This window comes from Bubalus kerabau, chromosome 19, assembly GCF_029407905.1.
Source record: "Bubalus kerabau isolate K-KA32 ecotype Philippines breed swamp buffalo chromosome 19, PCC_UOA_SB_1v2, whole genome shotgun sequence".
Taxonomy (NCBI): domain Eukaryota; kingdom Metazoa; phylum Chordata; class Mammalia; order Artiodactyla; family Bovidae; genus Bubalus; species Bubalus kerabau.
Genome location: NC_073642.1, coordinates 32082680 through 32099993, shown reverse-complemented (window position 1 = coordinate 32099993; position 17314 = coordinate 32082680). Strand labels below are relative to the sequence as shown.

General features: G+C 37.2%; 1 protein-coding gene across 1 annotated transcript in view; it reads left to right on the top strand.

The window, feature by feature from the left end:
• Positions 1–17314, top strand: part of ETFA (electron transfer flavoprotein subunit alpha) — a 70150-nt gene extending 52836 nt beyond the window's left edge. Inside the window, exons 11-12 of the mRNA XM_055555970.1 lie at positions 5527–5607; positions 17022–17314. Of these exons, the coding sequence (XP_055411945.1) occupies positions 5527–5607; positions 17022–17060 (120 nt within the window). The 3' untranslated portion in view covers positions 17061–17314. The remainder of the gene's footprint in view (positions 1–5526; positions 5608–17021) is intronic.

Here is a 17314-nt window from a genome sequence, read left to right as displayed (position 1 = left end):
AGTCTTAGATTGTAATTTTGGCCAAGTTCTAAAATGGAGGATTGGGACTTCCCTGGCGGTCCAGTAGTTAAGAATTTGCTTTCCAATGCAGCGGATGTGGGTTCGAGCCCTAGTCAGGGAACTAAGATCCCATATGCTGCAGGGCAACGAAGCCCATGTGCCACAACCTGAGCCATGAGCCGACCTGACACAGCCATAGATAGAGTGATTGGTTTAAGTCAGGTAGTTCAGTTCAGTCGCTCAGTTGTGTCAGACTCTTTGCAGCCCCATAGACTGCAGCACGCCAGGCTCCCCTATCCATCACCAACTCCTGGAGCCTGCTCTGCATATAAACTGTATACCTATTAATATGGTTGAATACAGTCTGTGCTTTAAAATGTCCATAAGGAAGAAGAGTATGAATTTATAAGAACATATTAAAAGAGCCCTAGAGTACAAACAAGATTTTATCATAATTATTTACAGTTGATATTTCAAGAATATTCTTTCAGTAATCTGAGAATTCTGTAACTGGCCGAAATCTTTTTTCTTAAATACTATGGTGGTTCTTTGCCCACAATTACATGCTCTTTCTTTAAAAATAACTTTTATATAGTGGGATGAAAAAGCTTTCAGATGATTAAACTGTCAGATGTTTGACTAGGTGGCCTCCAGGAAATCATTAACCATCGTTAATTAAATAAATCTCTGCTAGTAGCTGTGAAGCAGGCTACTTATTCCCAGAAGAGAAAGACCATGATGCAAATCAATGCCTATGATTCAAAATGTTTGTCCTTGTGACTAGATTTGAGGTGTATATTGAAACCATGCTATATTATAGTCTGTGACCACACTTTAATATATATGGCATGTTTCTCTGGATCAGTAGTTACCTGGACTTCAGTGTGTGCCAATTTCAGATATTCTGGAATATTCAGGCCTTGGGGCCCTTTTAGAGGAATTTACACATATATTATATAGACTATATTTTAAGTTAGACTGTATCAAAATACTTGAAAAAGGTGTTCTGCCTGTTTTCATGAGATGGAGTAATAGGCAGGGAAGTACTTAATTTTACTTCCAAAGATTCAAAAATTATCATTTTTTAATTAAAATAACACCATGTTAGAGTCAAAAGTCTAATTTTACTTTAATTGCAATGGTGTTAGAAGCATCTGTGGGGAATACCAAACTATTTGTAGTATATAAAGAAATCTGTTATTATTAGAATAATTGTGTAAACATAACACGTTTTTTAGTGACAGTTTCTCTGTAATCTGTTACTGATCTGTCATTATAATCTTTTACATTTAAAGATTTTGTGGGAGTTAAGAGGAGCTTGTGGTAGTTTTTTGTAGGAGATGTAGTACTTTGTTACATTTATTTGCTGCATACATAAGGACTTAAACTTTTTTGTTTTAAATATTCATCTTTACTTAATAGGCCAACTAGCTAGTTAACTTTTCTATTCTCACAGTAGACCCAGGATAGTAATTTAAAAATGCTAAATGGAATGCAGTATATAGAGAATAAATAGTTTGAGCTTTAAAGCCTATGAATTAGGATATGGCTTTGTTACTTTTTAAAGTTGAAATCTATCATTTATAGTCACAAGTTTAAAACATACATATTGTTAATAGGTGGAAAACTACTGATCATTTTATAAGTGAAATAAGCTGAGAATTGACTCTAATAATATACATCTCATGATTTGACAAAGTTGACTTCTGTCTTGTTGAATAAAGCACACCAAATATAAAATGGATGAATGAACTTTTTATCTGTGGTTTTTATTCAGTATATCTAAAATTTTTCAATGACCTACAAAAATTTCCTGTTATATTTGGTTGGTTTGGTTTAAGTCAGATTATTAATTTATATACAGAAAATTCAACATTTTTAGTATACTGCATTAAAACATTCTTCTGCATGGTAAAATATACATAACATAAAGTTTACCATCTTAATCATTTTTAAGTGTAAAATTAGCTATGTACACACTGACAGTGGTATTAAATACATTCATAATGTTGTGCACCCATCATCACTATCCAACTCTACAACTCTTTTTCATCTTTTAAAACTGAAACTCTATACACATTAAATGGTATTTTCCCAGTCTCCCACCTCATAGTCCGTATACTGACAACTACAATTCTACCTTTTGTTTCCATGATTTTGACTATTCTAAGTACATTTTAAGTGGAATCATCATTTGGTATTTGTCTTTTTGTGACTGGTTTATTTCACTTAGCATAGTGTCCTCAAGATTCATCCACATTATAGCATATGTCAGAATTTTCTTCCTCATTAGGCTAATAATATTCCATTATGTGTGTGTGTGTATGTATAAATACACACCACATTTTGCTTATCCATTCATCTATTGATGGACTCTTGAGTTGTTTCCAAGTTTTAGCATTTGTGAATACTTTGCTATGAACACAGGTATACAAATATGTTTTCAAGGCCCTGTTTTCAGTGCTTTTGGGTATATATCCAGAATTGGAATTGCTGGATCACATGGTAATTCTATTTTTAATATTTTGAGGGACTACTATAATGTTTTCCACAGCAGTTGTACCATTTTACATTCCCACCAACAATGCACAGGGGTTTTAGTTTTCCACACCCTTTTCAGCACCAGTATGGTTGGTTTTTTTTTTTTTTTTTGACAGTAGCCATCCTATTAGATCTGAGGTGGTATCTCATTGTAGTTTTGATTTGCATTTCCTCAGTGATCAATGATGTTGAGCATTTTTTCATGTGCTTACTGGCCATTCGTATATCTTCTTTGGAGAAGTGGCTTTTAAAGCCATTTGCCCAATTTTTGAATTGGACAGTTTGGTTTTTTGTTGTTGAGTTTAGTAGTAATTTAGTAGGTTTTTAAAAAATATATACCATATATTAATTCTTTATCAGATATATGATTTGTAAGTATTTCCTCTCATTCTCTAGGTTACCTTTTTACTCTGTTGATAGTGCCTTTGCTGCTGCTAAGTCGCTTCAGTTGTGTCCGACTGTGCGACCCCATAGACGGCAGCCCACCAGGCTCCCCCGTCCCTGGGATTCTCCAGGCAAGAACACTAGAGTGGGTTGCCATTTCCTTCTCCAGTGCATGAAAGTGAAAAGTGAAAGTGAAGTCACTCAGTCGTGTCCGACTCTTAGCGACCCCATGGACTGCAGCCTACCAGGCTCCTCCATCCATGGGATTTTCCAGGCCAGAGTACTGGAGTGGGGTGCCATATAGTGCCTTTAGAGCCACAAAATTTTTTAATTTCCATGAAGTTCAATTTGTCTGTTTTTTTGTTGTTGCCTATACCTTTCATGTCATATTCAAGAAATCATTGCCAAAACCATCATCATGCAGCTTTTGCTCTATGTTTTTCATCTGAGTGTTTTGTAACTTTAGGTCTAATGTTTAAATCTTTGATCTGTTATGGGTTAGTTTTTGTAAATGGTGTTAGGTAAGAGGCCAACTTCATTCATTTGTATGTAGATACCTGGTTTTCCCAATACCATTTGTTGAAAAGGCTATCTTTTCTCCATTGTATGATCTTGACACCCTTGTCAAAAATCATTTGACCATATATGTGAGGGTTTATTTCTGGTCTTCCTCTTCTGTTTCATTGGTCTATAAGTCCCACTTGAGGTTTCTTGAGAGTCCATATGAATTTTAGGATGAGTTTTTCAGTTTCTGCAAAAGTCACTATAGGAACAGTTCTGATGGATATAGGATTATTGGTCGACAGTTTTTTTCTTTTACCACTTTGAATGTATCAGCTCACTGCCTTCTCGCTTCCAAAGTTGGTAATGTAAAATCTGCTGATAGTCTCGAGGATCCCTTGTGTGTAGCAAATCAATTCTCTCTGTTTTCAAGATTCTCTTTTTATCTTCAGCTTTTGAAACTTTGATTATGTATCTTAGTGTGGAGTCTCTTTGAGTTCATCTTACTTGAAGTTTGTTGAATTTCTTGGATGTTTCTATTCATGTCTGTAATCAAATTTGGGGAGTTGTCAGTCATTATCTCTTTAAATATTCTCTCTGCCCTCTTCTCTGTCTTCTCCTTCTGGGACCACCATAAGATATTTTGGTCCTCCCAATGGTGGTCCACAGGTCCCTTAGGCTGTGTTCACTTTTCTTAAATCTTTTTTCTTTCTGTTCTTCAAGCTTGAAAATTTCCATTGTCCTATCTTCCAATTTGCTGATTCATTCTCCTGCTTGATTGAATCTGCCTTTGGATCCCTCTAGTGAATTTTTCATTCATACTTTGTACTTCTCACCTTCAGAATTTCTTTGTGGTTTCTTTTTGCATTTTCTCTTTATCACTATTTCCATTGCATTCACACATTGTTTTCTTGACCTTCTCCTCATCTCCTTTTAGTTTTTTTTTCAAACATCTTTAAGATGATTATGTTAAAGTCTTTGTCTAGTAGATATGCCACTTTCTGTTTATATTTTTTTCCTTTGAGTGGGCCATACTTTTTTCTTTTTTTTGCCTTGTGATTTTTATTTTGTTGAAAACTGGACATTTAAATCAATAATATAGTAGATTCTTCTATTTCCCCAGAGTATGCTGGGGGTTTTTTTGTTACTGTTTTTGTTTATTGTTCTTTTTGATTGTTGTATACTGTCTCTGTGCCAAGTGTTAACCTGAGGTATATAAACTTATGGGTTTCTGGAGTCTTTTCAGAGTCTGTGCCTTTCCCTAGGCATGTATGGTCACTTTGTAGTTTTCCTCTGATATGCATTTGCTTTTGAATGTCCTAGTCATTAATGTCTGGCTACCACAGAGGGAAAATGCCACAGAGGGAAAATGAGAAAAATGAAGAGCACTAATCTTTTAAATCCCCTGGGAATAACTTTGACAGGTGGGGGAAAACAGTGGTTGAGGTACAACAGCAATAGCCACCCTCTTTGTTTGCACCTTTGTGATCAGATGCAACATGCTATGATCAAAGCACAGATCCCCAATATTTAGAGGACAAGGTTTCTTTTACCCACTCTGACTGCTATAAGCTGTATGCAGGCTGTTCCAGGAATATGTACACAGCTGCCTGCCACCAGGAATGAGTAGCAACTGTTCTGCTAAGAGCTACAGTTTACCATTCAAGTCTTCCCCTGGAAGTTGCAAACCTTTAATAGATTCCAAAATTCCAAACTGGTTACATGAAAGATTCTGCCAGTTCAGTTGTTGTGTAGGTGGGGAGACAGTTTCTCAGTGTTTCCTACTTGGCCGTCTTCCCAGAATCCTCTCCAATTTGTCACTTATCTACAACATTTTTCATAAGTTAAAAAAGAACTTTTAAAAAATAATGATATAAAACCTTTTTTAAATATTGCAGTTGGCCTGTGGTAGGGATGAGAGATAATTTTTTGTTATGTTCCTACCCAGAAACTTCTAAATTTACAATACCAGCACAAATTAAACTAATCTTATTTGGTAGACATTTTTAAGAATACAAATTTGTTGTTACGGAAGTTAGAATAGAACCATCAGTCTACGTGGTATGTTTTCTTAAAAAACTCTTTGCTTTTATTTCACAGACAATTGTGGCTATCAACAAAGACCCAGAAGCTCCAATTTTTCAAGTGGCAGATTATGGAATAGTTGCAGATCTATTTAAGGTAAGTTGGCCTTGAGAGTGATAGCTGTTATCTAGGTTGTCATCCAAGAACCTGCAGGAGTTGGTCAGGGAGGAAGCTGTCATAGGAAGACATCATGTGAATGTGTATCTGTGTCTGTCTGTGTACGTATATATTAATATATTTACACAATTTTGAACTACTTAAAGTGAAGAATTGTTCTGCTTAATATATGATGTTTTTATGAAGCATTATATTAATAACTTTCCCTTTAAGAAGTCCATATTGTCTTTAAACATCCATATGATTCTTGGCATCTCATGTACTGTTAGTACACAATATGAAATGACTCAAATAATTATAACCTAGAACCATATTTACCAGATACCTTAAAGAAATTCCCATCATGACCCCTCATTGAGAGATTTACTAGTGATGCTCTAGCTTTTCACGGGATGAGTGGGCTCTCAAGTCCACTTTATTGACTCAACAGGTATGCTCTGCTTGCTGTGTTTGAGAGTCAAAGGCCTTCCTAACAGTGACAGCCGTAGGAAAGAACACTTATTTCTAACTCCTCACACTCTTAATTTTTTTGTATTCTTTCTGCCCTCCTACCACCCTTATGTTTGCCCTTTCAGTGAAAGAATTACTTCAGTGATATAGTTGAGCACCTGATACCCATTTGGCCACATTTAGAGGTCCTAGCTTACACATGGGCTGGCCTCTTTTAGTCCCTCAGGGCCTGTCTACAAGTTTCTCAGTTACCTTGTGCAGAAATCACTTAGGCAGTGATCGAGGCTCTGAAACGCCTAGGTTTACTAACCGTCACATAGAACTATAATGAGCTGCGGTGGGCCTTTATGGAGAGGCTGCAGCCTGAGAACAGAACCAGGGGTGGTCTCCCCAGCAAGAGGATTGGCCCATTGCCGTGGCTTCTCTAGCACGTGGATGATCCAGATGAACTCACGAGTGCACTTTGAGAGCACATCTGTATTTTGAAGTGTGTGTTCATGCTCAGTGAAGAATGGGCCCTTCAGATGCTCAGCAGTTCCTTGGTAGTGGCCCAGCCTGCCTGCCGAGACTGGAATGGGGCTATTGCCCTCGGTCAGCAAAGGGCATTTTTCCCCGTGGAAATCCTTAGCCCCTGCCCACACGCAACCCAGAAGAGCCTCTATCTTGCACGGGAAAAATACAGCCCATCTTCTGTGGCCCTAGGGCTCTGTATCTGAAATGCAGGGTTTAGGTCGGTTCGCTGGCGCAGCTGTAGAAGAACTGGGACTGTAGTGGCAGTCATTTGACCAGGATACTCCAGTGGGAGGAAAAGTTACTATGAAACAAATAAAATCTTTTTGTATTTCTGTGTAATAGTACCTTTGTCCAAGTAGAAAGCATTTAGTTCCAGTGACATACAGATAAAGGGATAAAGACCTTTAAATTTAAGAATGAAATTAGTACTTGCTGAACCCTAGCCATGTCTCCTGTTGACATGTTTGCAAACAGACATCGAATATAGTTGCCTTTTATTTTTCTTCAAGAGACTATTTTAATAAATTTGTAAGTAATTTTGTTTAAGGTATGTTTTTCTGTCTGCTTGTGTACTGTATTTTGCTGCCCACACGCTTGATTAAAAAACGAGGTGTTAAACAGTCAGACGTTTGTGATGCTCACACTGTGGACACCTGCCCTGGGGCAGGAGCATCTCTGTAGCAGTGTTGGGTGCAGTAGTGTCCCACAGGTTGTGCCTCTTGCATCAAGGGCAGCTCCTAGGTTTAACATGAGAGGCGATGCCTGTGTCTGTTATGTGTGTCTATGCACACGTGTGTGTGCATGCTCAAAGAGATATTGAGAGTTCTAGGACACTCAGAGTGGAAAAGGACCTCAAAAATCATCCAGAAAGCTGATTTCCAACTTGAGATTCTCAAGCTATTTTTGGTGTGTTAAGAAGCACACTTTAAAAACTTTTTCTGAATTTCTTATTGAGATAACGTAGCTTTATAACATTCTATAAGTTTCATGTGTACAACGTTATATTTCTACTTCTGTATACCCTACAGTGTGCTGACCACCAAAAATTTAGTCTTGCCCCATCATCATATAATCGATAGCCTTTAGTTGCTGTGCCCTCCCCCCAGCCCTTTCTGCTCTGGCAGCCACTACTCTGTTCTCTGATTCTGTGTGTTTGTTTTTATTTGGTGTGTTCATTTACTGTGTTTTGGGAGGGGGTGTCTTTTATATTGGAGAAGGAAATGGCAACCCACTCCAGTGTTCTTGCCTGGAGAATCCCAGGGACGGAGGAGCCTGGTGGGCTGCCGTCTATGGGGTCGCACAGAGTCGGACACGACTGAAGCGACTTGGCAGCCCAGTCTTTTATATTCCACATGAATTAGATTGTCTTTCTCCTTCTGATTTATTTCACTTAGCGTAATACCATCAATGCCCATTCATGTTGTCACACATGGCAAAATACTGTTCCATTGTATACATATAGACCACATCTTCTTTATCCATTCATCCATTGATGGCCACTTAGGTTGCTTCCATATTTTGGCTATTGTAAATATGCTGCAAGTTAGTATTTTTGTATTCTATGGATTAAAAACCCAAGAGTGGGAGAGCTGGTTCATGTGGTAGTTCTATTGTTAATTTTTTTGAGGAATCTCCACACTGATTTCCAGAGTGGCTGTGGCAATTTACATTCCCACCAACAGCGCACCAGTGGTCCCTTTCTTCCACATCCTTACCACCAACACTTGCTATTTCTCGCCTTTATGATAACAGCCATTCTAACAGAGATGAGGTGACACCACATCGTGGTTTTCACTTGCAAGTCCCTAATAATGAATGATGTTGAACATCTTCTCATGTACCAGTTGCCTTTATGTCTTCTTTGGAAAATGTCTGTTCACCTCTTGTGCCCCATTGTTTAATTGGAGTGTTTGTTTTGTTGTTGAGGCATATGAGTTCTTTACATATTTTGGATATTAACCCCTTATTGTATACATGATTTGCAGGAACCTTCTCTTGTTTCATAGATCGTCTTTCCATTTTGTTGATGATTTCCTTTGCCATGCAGAAGCTTTTTAACTTGCCATTTGTTTATTTTTGCTTTTGTTTGCCTGAGGAGACATATCTAGAAAGATGTTGCTAAGATTAATGTCAGAGAGCAAACTATCTGTATTTTCTTTTAGGAGTTCTGTGGTTTCAGGTCTTACATTCAAGTTTTTGATCCATTTTGAATTGATTTTGTGTGTCAAGTTTCATTTTTTTTGCCTGTGACTGTCCAGTTTTCCCAGCACCATTTATTGAAGAAATTGTTCTTTCTCCAGTGTATGTTCTTTGTTCTTTCATTGTAAATTAATTTTATTTCTGGGTTCTCTATTCTCTTCCATTTGTTTGTATATTTTTCTGCCAGTACCATGCTATTTTGACTACTATGACTTTGTAATATAGTTTGAAATCAGAGAGTGTGGTACCTTCAGCTTTGTTCTTTTTTCTCAGGATTGCTTTGGCTTTGTGTGGGGGGAGGGGGGTCCTTTTATGGTTCCATGCAAATTATAGAATTTTTTGTTCTATTTCTGTGAAAAACGTCCTTGGGATTTTGATAGGGATTGCACTGAATCCGTAGATTGTTTTAGGCAATATCAACATTTTTAAAATGTTAATTTTTCCCATCTATGAGCATGAAATACCTTCATTTACTTATGTCTTCAGTTTCTGTCACCAATGTCTTACAAAACAAAACAATGTCTTAAGGGTTTAATGTACAGGTCTTTCACTTCCTTAGTTAAATATATTCTTGGGCATTTTATTCTTTTTGTTGTGATTGTAAATAGAATTGTTTTTTTAATTTCTCTCTCTGCTGGTTCATTGGTAACATGTAGAAATGCAACAGATTTTTGTATGTTGATTTTGTGCCCTGCAACTTTGCTGTATTCATTTATTATGTCTAGTAGTTTTTTTGGTGGCATCTTTAGAGTTTTCCATATGTCAAATTATGTCATCCACAAGTTTTTAGTGACATTTTTACTTCTTCCTTTCTGATTTGGATGCCTTTTATGTCCTTTTCTTGCCTAATTGTTCTGGCTAGGACTTCCAATACTATTTTGAATAAGAGTGGTAAGAACAGGCATCCTTGTCTTGTTCCTGATTTTAGAAGGATAACTTTCACCAAGCTTTTCACCACAAAGTGTGATGTTAATGAGTTTGATATGTATGACCTTTATCATGTTGAAGCACATTCTTTCCATATCCACTTTATTGAGAATTTTTATCATAAATGGATGTTGAATCTTGTCAAGTACTTTTTCTGAATCTACAGAGATGATCATATGGTTTTTATTCTTCATTTTGCTAATGTTGTGTGTCACATTAACTGATTTGCGGGTGTTAAACCACTCTTGCATTCATGGAATAAGTCCTACTTGATCATGGTGTGTGATCCTTCTTATTATGTATTGTTTGATTTGTTTTGCTAATAATTTTGTTGAGGATTTTTTCATCTATATTCATCAGAGATATTGGCCTCCAATTTTCTCTCTCTCTCTTTTTTTTTTTAATATTGTCTTTGTCTGGTTTTGGTATCAGGATGATGTTGGCCCCATAAAATGAGTTTGGAAATGTTCCCTCTTCAATTTTTTCGAATACTTTGAGAAGGGTGGATATTAAATCTTCTTTGAATGTTTAGTAGAATTCACTTGTGAGGCTGTCTGGTTCTGAAGTATTGTTTTCTGGGGAGCTTTTTGATTACTTTGAGCTTTTTGATTCAATCTCTGTACTAGTGATTGGTCTATTCTTATTCTCTATGTTTTTATGATTTAGTCTTGAAAAGTCTGATTCTAAGAATTTGTCCATTTCTTCTAGGTTGTCCTATTTGTTGGTATATAGCTATTCATAATATTCTCTTATAAGCCTTTGTATTTCCGTGGTACCCATTGTTATTTATCCTCTTTTGTTTTATTTGTCAGAGCCTTCTTTCTGTTTTAGGTGAGTCTAGCTAAAAGTTTGTCAATTTTATTTATCTATTCAAAGCACTAGCTCTTAGTTTTGCTGATCTTCTCTATCATCTTTTTAGTCTCTATTTCATTCATTTCTGCTCTGATCTTTATTATTTCCTTCTTCTGCTGATTTTGGGCTTTGTCCTTTTATTTCTCCTTTGATTTTTTTCCATTGGCTCAATAGTTGTTCAGTGACATGTTGTTCATTCTCCATGTTTTTGTGGTTTTTCCAGCTTTCTCTTAGTTGATTTCTAGATTCTTACCATCGTTATCAGTCTTGAGACTTGTTTTGTGTCCCAGCATACAGTCTATCCTTGAGAAAAGTTCCATGTGCACTTGAGAAGAATGTGTATTACATTCCTACATAGATACACATCTATCATATCAGGTCTAATGTTTCACTTAAGCCTGCTCTTTCCTTATTGACTCTAGATTATCTATTGGTTGATGTAGGTGGAATCTCTTATTGTTGCTGTGTTGCTGCCGTTTTTTCTGTATAGGTCTGTTAATAGTTGTTTTACGTATTTTGATGTTCCTGCGTCAGGTGCATATATATTAGTAAGTTGTATCTCCTTATGAATTGTCCCTTTTTCATTATATATTGTCCATTTTTGTCTTTTGTTAACTTTTCTGTCTTGTGATCTTTTTGTCTGATATGAGGGTAGCCCTACTTGCTTTCTTTTGGCTGCCATTTGCTTGGAGTATCGTCTTCCAATCTTCGATCCCTTAAGTAGCCCACATTTGACTATTGGGAGACTATCTGGAGTAAGACATAACTTTTATTTGCCTTTGGCAAGAATTAAGGCATTGTCTGTCTCATGCTGCTCAGTTCTGAAGCACAGTTATATATGCCTTTGATTAATACAAAGTGGTGAGAAAGTTAATCAGTTTTAAAAATGCAGTCTTGGGGAAAACTAGTTAAGAAAATATGAAAAATTTTACGTGAGGTGCAGCCTCTCATTTATTACTGTATGAGTAACAAGCAGGATATGTTCTTCTTAAGTTGTCTGTGTCTCAGAGAGAGATGATTTAGGGAAGTTGCTGAGCAAGTTGTTGGCACAACTAAGAGAGATTCCTGCTCTGTTCTTTTTCTCATTACTGTCTTTCTAGCTCATCAGGTACCACAGCCAGTTGGTTCACCACTACTCCTGTACCTTAGACGAGTTGCAGTAAATAGGACCACGTCTTTTACAGACTCTGGCAACCAAGGCAGAACTAAACAGAAATCAGATTTGTTTTCTCAGTTGAAATCAGAATTAAGTGTAACACGGATGAGTATTACAGTATTAGATCAGTGCAGAAGTAATTGCGCTTTTGCATTGTTGAACTTTGCCCTTTGATATTGGAGTACATGCTCAATGTGGTTATGTTATACATCATTTTGATGCATATTTCTCACTTTATGTTTTTTGCTAATGACTTATCACTTGCTGTGTATTTTATATTTATTTTAGACTAGGGAAATGATGTTAGACAAAAAGCAAATTTGAGCAGTTTTCTTATTCAAATTCAAAATGGGTCGTAAAGCAATGGAGACAACTTGCAACATCAACAATGCATTTGGCCCAGGAACTGCTCATGAACATACAGTGCGGTGGTGGTTCAAGACATTTTGCAAAGGAGAGGGGAGCCTTGAAGATGAGGAACACAGTGGCCCAGCCATCAGAAGTTAAGAGTGACCAACTGAGAGCAATTAGCAAAGCTGATCCTCTTACAACTACACGAGAAGTTGCCGAAGATTCAGTGTTGATCATTCTGTGGTCATTTGGCATTTGAAGCAAATTGCAAAGGTGAAGAAACTTGATAAGAGGGTGCCAAAGTGTTGTCTTCTCTTATCCTATGCAACAGCAGTGAACTATTTCAATTAGATTGTGACATGCAATCAAAAGTGGATTTTATACAAAAACTGGTGATGGCTGGTTGAACAGAGAAGATCCAAAGCACTTCTCAAAGCCAAACTTGCACCAAGAAAAGGTCATGGTCACTGGTGGTCTGCTGCTGATCTGATGCACTACAGCTTTCTGAATCCTGGCAAAAATGTTACATCAGAGAAGTATGCTCAGCAAATTGATGAGATGTACGGAAAACTGCAACTCCTGCCGCTGGCATTGATCAACAGAAAGGGCCCAGTTCTCATTGACAACACCTGACCAAACATCACACAATCAGTGCTTCAAAAGTTGAACAAATTGGGCTATGAAAGTTTGCCTTATCTGCCATTTTCACCTGACATCTTGCCAACTGACTACCACGTCTTCAAGCATCCTGACAACTTTTTGCAGGGAAAATGTTTCAACAGCCAGCAGGAGGCAGAAGATGCTTTCCAAGAGTTTGTCAAATCCCGAAGCGTGGATTTTTATGCTACAGGAGCAACAAACTTATTTCTCATTGGCAAAAATGTGTTGATTGAATGGTTCCTATTTTAATTAATAAAGATGTGTTTGAGCCTAGTTATAATTTAAAATTCATGGTCGAAAACTGCAATTACTTTTGCTCCAACCTAATAATTCTGACAGAAGAGCAGACTAGGTGGCATAGTGAATACACTTCTCACTGGAGCTACCTTCTGTCTTTAAAAATCAAAATTTTAAGGTATAACAGCTTAAAAAATATAATTATGCAAATTATTCTATTTGGGATTAAGATCTTAACATCATAAATCAAATAACAGCTGTGTAAAAAGGACTTTTTTAGACCAAATTTTTGTTTAAAAATTTCAAACTGTATCACATATAACAAATATAGAAATAGCTATTGGACTAATAATTCCCTAAGGTATATCGCATCCACCAAATTTCATCATGTCTAGAGTACAACTGTATATGCATAACATTTTATTTTCTTTTATATATTTTTTCACTTCGCCTTTCAACAGTCATATGAGTTAGAACAAATTTTATTTTTTCTTCATATGACAGAAGTAACATGGTACAGTAATTGCAAGCTTCATTTCATGTTCTGTCTTGGGCATATACTAATTAAATTATCTTAGCAAACTTACTTAATCTCTCTAAATATAAGCATTCTCATAAGTAATATAAATATTACCTTGTAGTGAGATTTACTGCACTTAGTTTAGTCTGCGTTAAATATTAGCCTACCTGTTTGTATTGCTCCATGCAGGTACATAGTAGGTGCTTAATAAATGGTGAATCTCATAATCAGAGTTATAGGACAGAGGGAACCACCTGACTGTAATTTTGTTAATTTTTAAAGATATAATAACTTTACTGGGCTATAATTCACATATCATAAAATGTGTGCTTTTAAAAGGTACAGCTCAGTGTTGTTGTTTTGAGTATATTCACAGAGTTATGCATCCATCACTGCTAGACTAGGTCTGCTTGTGTCTTCTTGTCCTAACATTTTCCTCACACTGGGAAGAAACCCCATACCTATTCGCAGTCATTCCCTATTCACATTCTCCCCAGCCGCTGGCAACAGCTAATCTCCTTTGTGTCTCTCTAGATTTGCCAGTCCTGGATACAGAATCATGTAATACATGGTCTTTTGTGGGTGGCTTCTTAACATAATGTTTTAAAGGTTCATTGTTGTCGCAGCACTTGATTCCTTTTTATTGCCAAGTAATAGCCATTGTATATATATGCCACAATTTGTCTATCTATCAATTGATGAACTTCTGAGTTGTTTCCACTTTTTGGCTGTTATAATTAATGCTGCCATGAGCATTCATGTATGAGTTTTTGTGCACTGTTTCATCTTTTTTGGATACATATCTAGGAATGGAATTGATTGTATACTTTTATAACTTTGTGTTTTACATTTTGAAGAACTGCCTACTATTTTACAAAGTGATTGACCCATTTTACATTCCTACCAAATAATATACAAGGGCCCCAATTTCTCCATACAGTTGCTAGCACTTGTTATTATCTTTTATTATAGCCATCCTAATGGTTGTGAAGTGGTATCTCATTGTTGTTTTGATTGACTTTTTTTTTTTTGGATGACAAATCATATTGAGCATTTTTTGTGTGTACTCTTTGGCCATTTGTATGTCTTCTTTAGAGAAATGTTTATCCACATTCTTTGTCCATTTTTTAATTGAATTGTTTGTTTTTTTGTTGTTGAGTTGTAAGATTTCTTCATATTTTCTGGATGTTAAACCCTTATGAGACCCTTAGTATGTTTTCTAAATACTTTCTCCCATTTTGTTGGGTGTCTTTTCACTTTCTTAATAATATCCTTTGATGACAAAAGTTTTAAATTTTGATGAAGTCCAGTTCATCTGCTTTTTGTTGCTTATGTTTTGGATGTCATATCCAAGAATCTATTGTCATAACCCAAGGTCCTGATGATTTACCCCTACGTTTTCTTCTAAGAGTTTTATGTTGTTTAACTAGGTTTTTGATCCATCTTAAATTAATATTTGTGTATGGTGTGAGGTGAGGGTGCAACATCATTCTTTTGCATGTGGATATCCAGTTGTCTGTCTCTGTTGGAGAGACTATTGTGTCCGCATTGATTAGACTTGGCATAACTCCTATCTGTTTAAACCTTTTTCACCTCTCTCCAACATAGCCATTCACTACAGTCGTTCTAGTCCCTTTACTGTCTCGGGAACCTACAGTGTTTATCCGTTTGCCTCCTCATTTTTTGCCCAGAATCTTTTTTTTCTCCATGTTAAATGTTCTGATTTTTCCTAGTTCATACCAGACTCAACTTACCTCAGAATTCTTGAATTCGGAGCTTTTAATGCCATTCTCATCCTCTTACATTAAAGTATAAGATGAGCAGATTTCTAATCAAGTGGTTCTTAGGCCTCTGTCTCTTCCCTCCTTGTGGCCAGGAATCAGGCCTGATCTTCTCTATTTCCCATAGTGCTTATCCTGAGGAAATACTAGATAAATGAGTGAAATATAGTTGTGCTGTGACTTATATCAGTAGATGGTCCTTTTTGAGACATAAATTCACTGTCATCTGGTCTTACTGAGTAGGGAGCTGCCTCTGCAGTATCTAAAATAGAAAAAAAAAAAGAATTCAGATCTTTCAGTGTGCTGAGGCCATTAGATACTCAGTAAACTGAGTTGGCATGTTTTTTTCCCTAACCAAGGCATTGTTTGGTATGCTTGGGAATTTCAGGATTGATCTAACAAAAATGATATGGAGCATGGAGAGAGAAAGACCCCTCAACCCTTTTGGGGGGAGTGCGGCAGGGGGACTTTCTGTGAAGTTTTTAAAAACTATGTTCTAAACCAAATTGATGTTTTATTTAAAAGAAGTTGGGCCCTAGCCCGTTTTTCATGGAACATGTAGGTCCCACATGAGGCTCGTTTAGCATGTCATCTATGTGACTGGCATAAGCTCATGGTCTCTCCACCGAGGAAACTGGGGGAAATGGTGCCAGCACTTAATGCTGCCCCTGAGCTAATGCCTGCTGGCTCCATGGTAAACACGGGCCTTTTAATAGGCTGGAGACAAAGTGACATTCGGAAGAAACAACATGTCGACAATTTCCTTAATAAATTTTGTACGAACACATTATTTCCACCTAATGGAAATGTAGCTCTCTTAAATAATTGAGAGGCTATATTCATCAGTGGCGAGTTCGGCTGGGATCTTTGTGAGCTAGGGCAGTCAACAACCCCTTGGAAGCTGAGTAATTGATATTTTACATGAGTGGCTAGGCTAGCTTTCAGGCAGGCCCTGTGTGCTCCTGCAGTCCCCACATGTAGCCCTCCTCTGTGACCCAGGCTGTCACAAAGCAGCTCCACACCGAAAGCTCCAGTTGCGGCCACTGAACTGCCCAGGCCAGGGGTTAGTAATGAATCCTTTCTAAAGTGGGAGCCAGCTTGGTCAGTTTCCTTCACTGTGGTTTCTTGCTGTGTCTGCTGACTGGCCACTGCGTTAGCACAAGGCCTTGGTTTTAGTAAAGAGCGGTGATGGGCGGCTTCCAGCATGCAGCTCATTTTTATGTGCCAGAAGATGGTAACGTGTGCTGAGGAATAACAACTACAGTGTTTGTTAAGTGAATGATGAATGAACGAATAAACAATGAGAAAACAAGTACTAGAGGAGGCTGACAGGAGTCGTGACTAAGCAAGAGACTTTGAAGGTAGGGCAGGACCGCAGTGAGGCAAGGAAGAGTGCCGGGAAGCACAGAGGTCAAAGACATACACTGTTCTCAACACAGACAAGAGAATTGGACTTCCTGTTCTAAGGGGTGCCTTTCTGAGGTTGGGGGTTGTGTCACAAAGGCTTCCAGGCCATGAGTGGGCTTTTGGCTCTGCCAACCACATGTCCCATGGATGGGAAGAGAGACTGTGGGAAAACAGGGAGTTCCTTGGTAAGGCAGAGGGAGGGGGCACTTTGTACCTCCTGTACCTCCCTGGTGATTCACGTTGTTGCTTTTGGCCTTTTTGTACTCCTTAAGGAGCTGTGACCTTATCACAAAGAAGACTCAAATTGTTTAATTATTATTATTATTTTTTTAATTTGCAGGTTGTTCCTGAAATGACTGAGCTATTGAAGAAGAAATGAGTCATGACCATGTCTTAGGATGAAAATTGTATCATATTCAGCTGAAATCATAGAAATTCATGGCTAATATAACAATCATTGGAAAGTGTGGAGAGCTACATTTCATAATTTGAGGAAGATTTCTAACAGACACCAAATGCTTTTTTTATGGGGTTATTATTATTTCTTAATTATTTGTGGTTCTAAACAGTTATTTTTTGAAATTGTATAGCTCTGTAATACATAATAAAAGCCTTTCCATAACTTTAAAACTA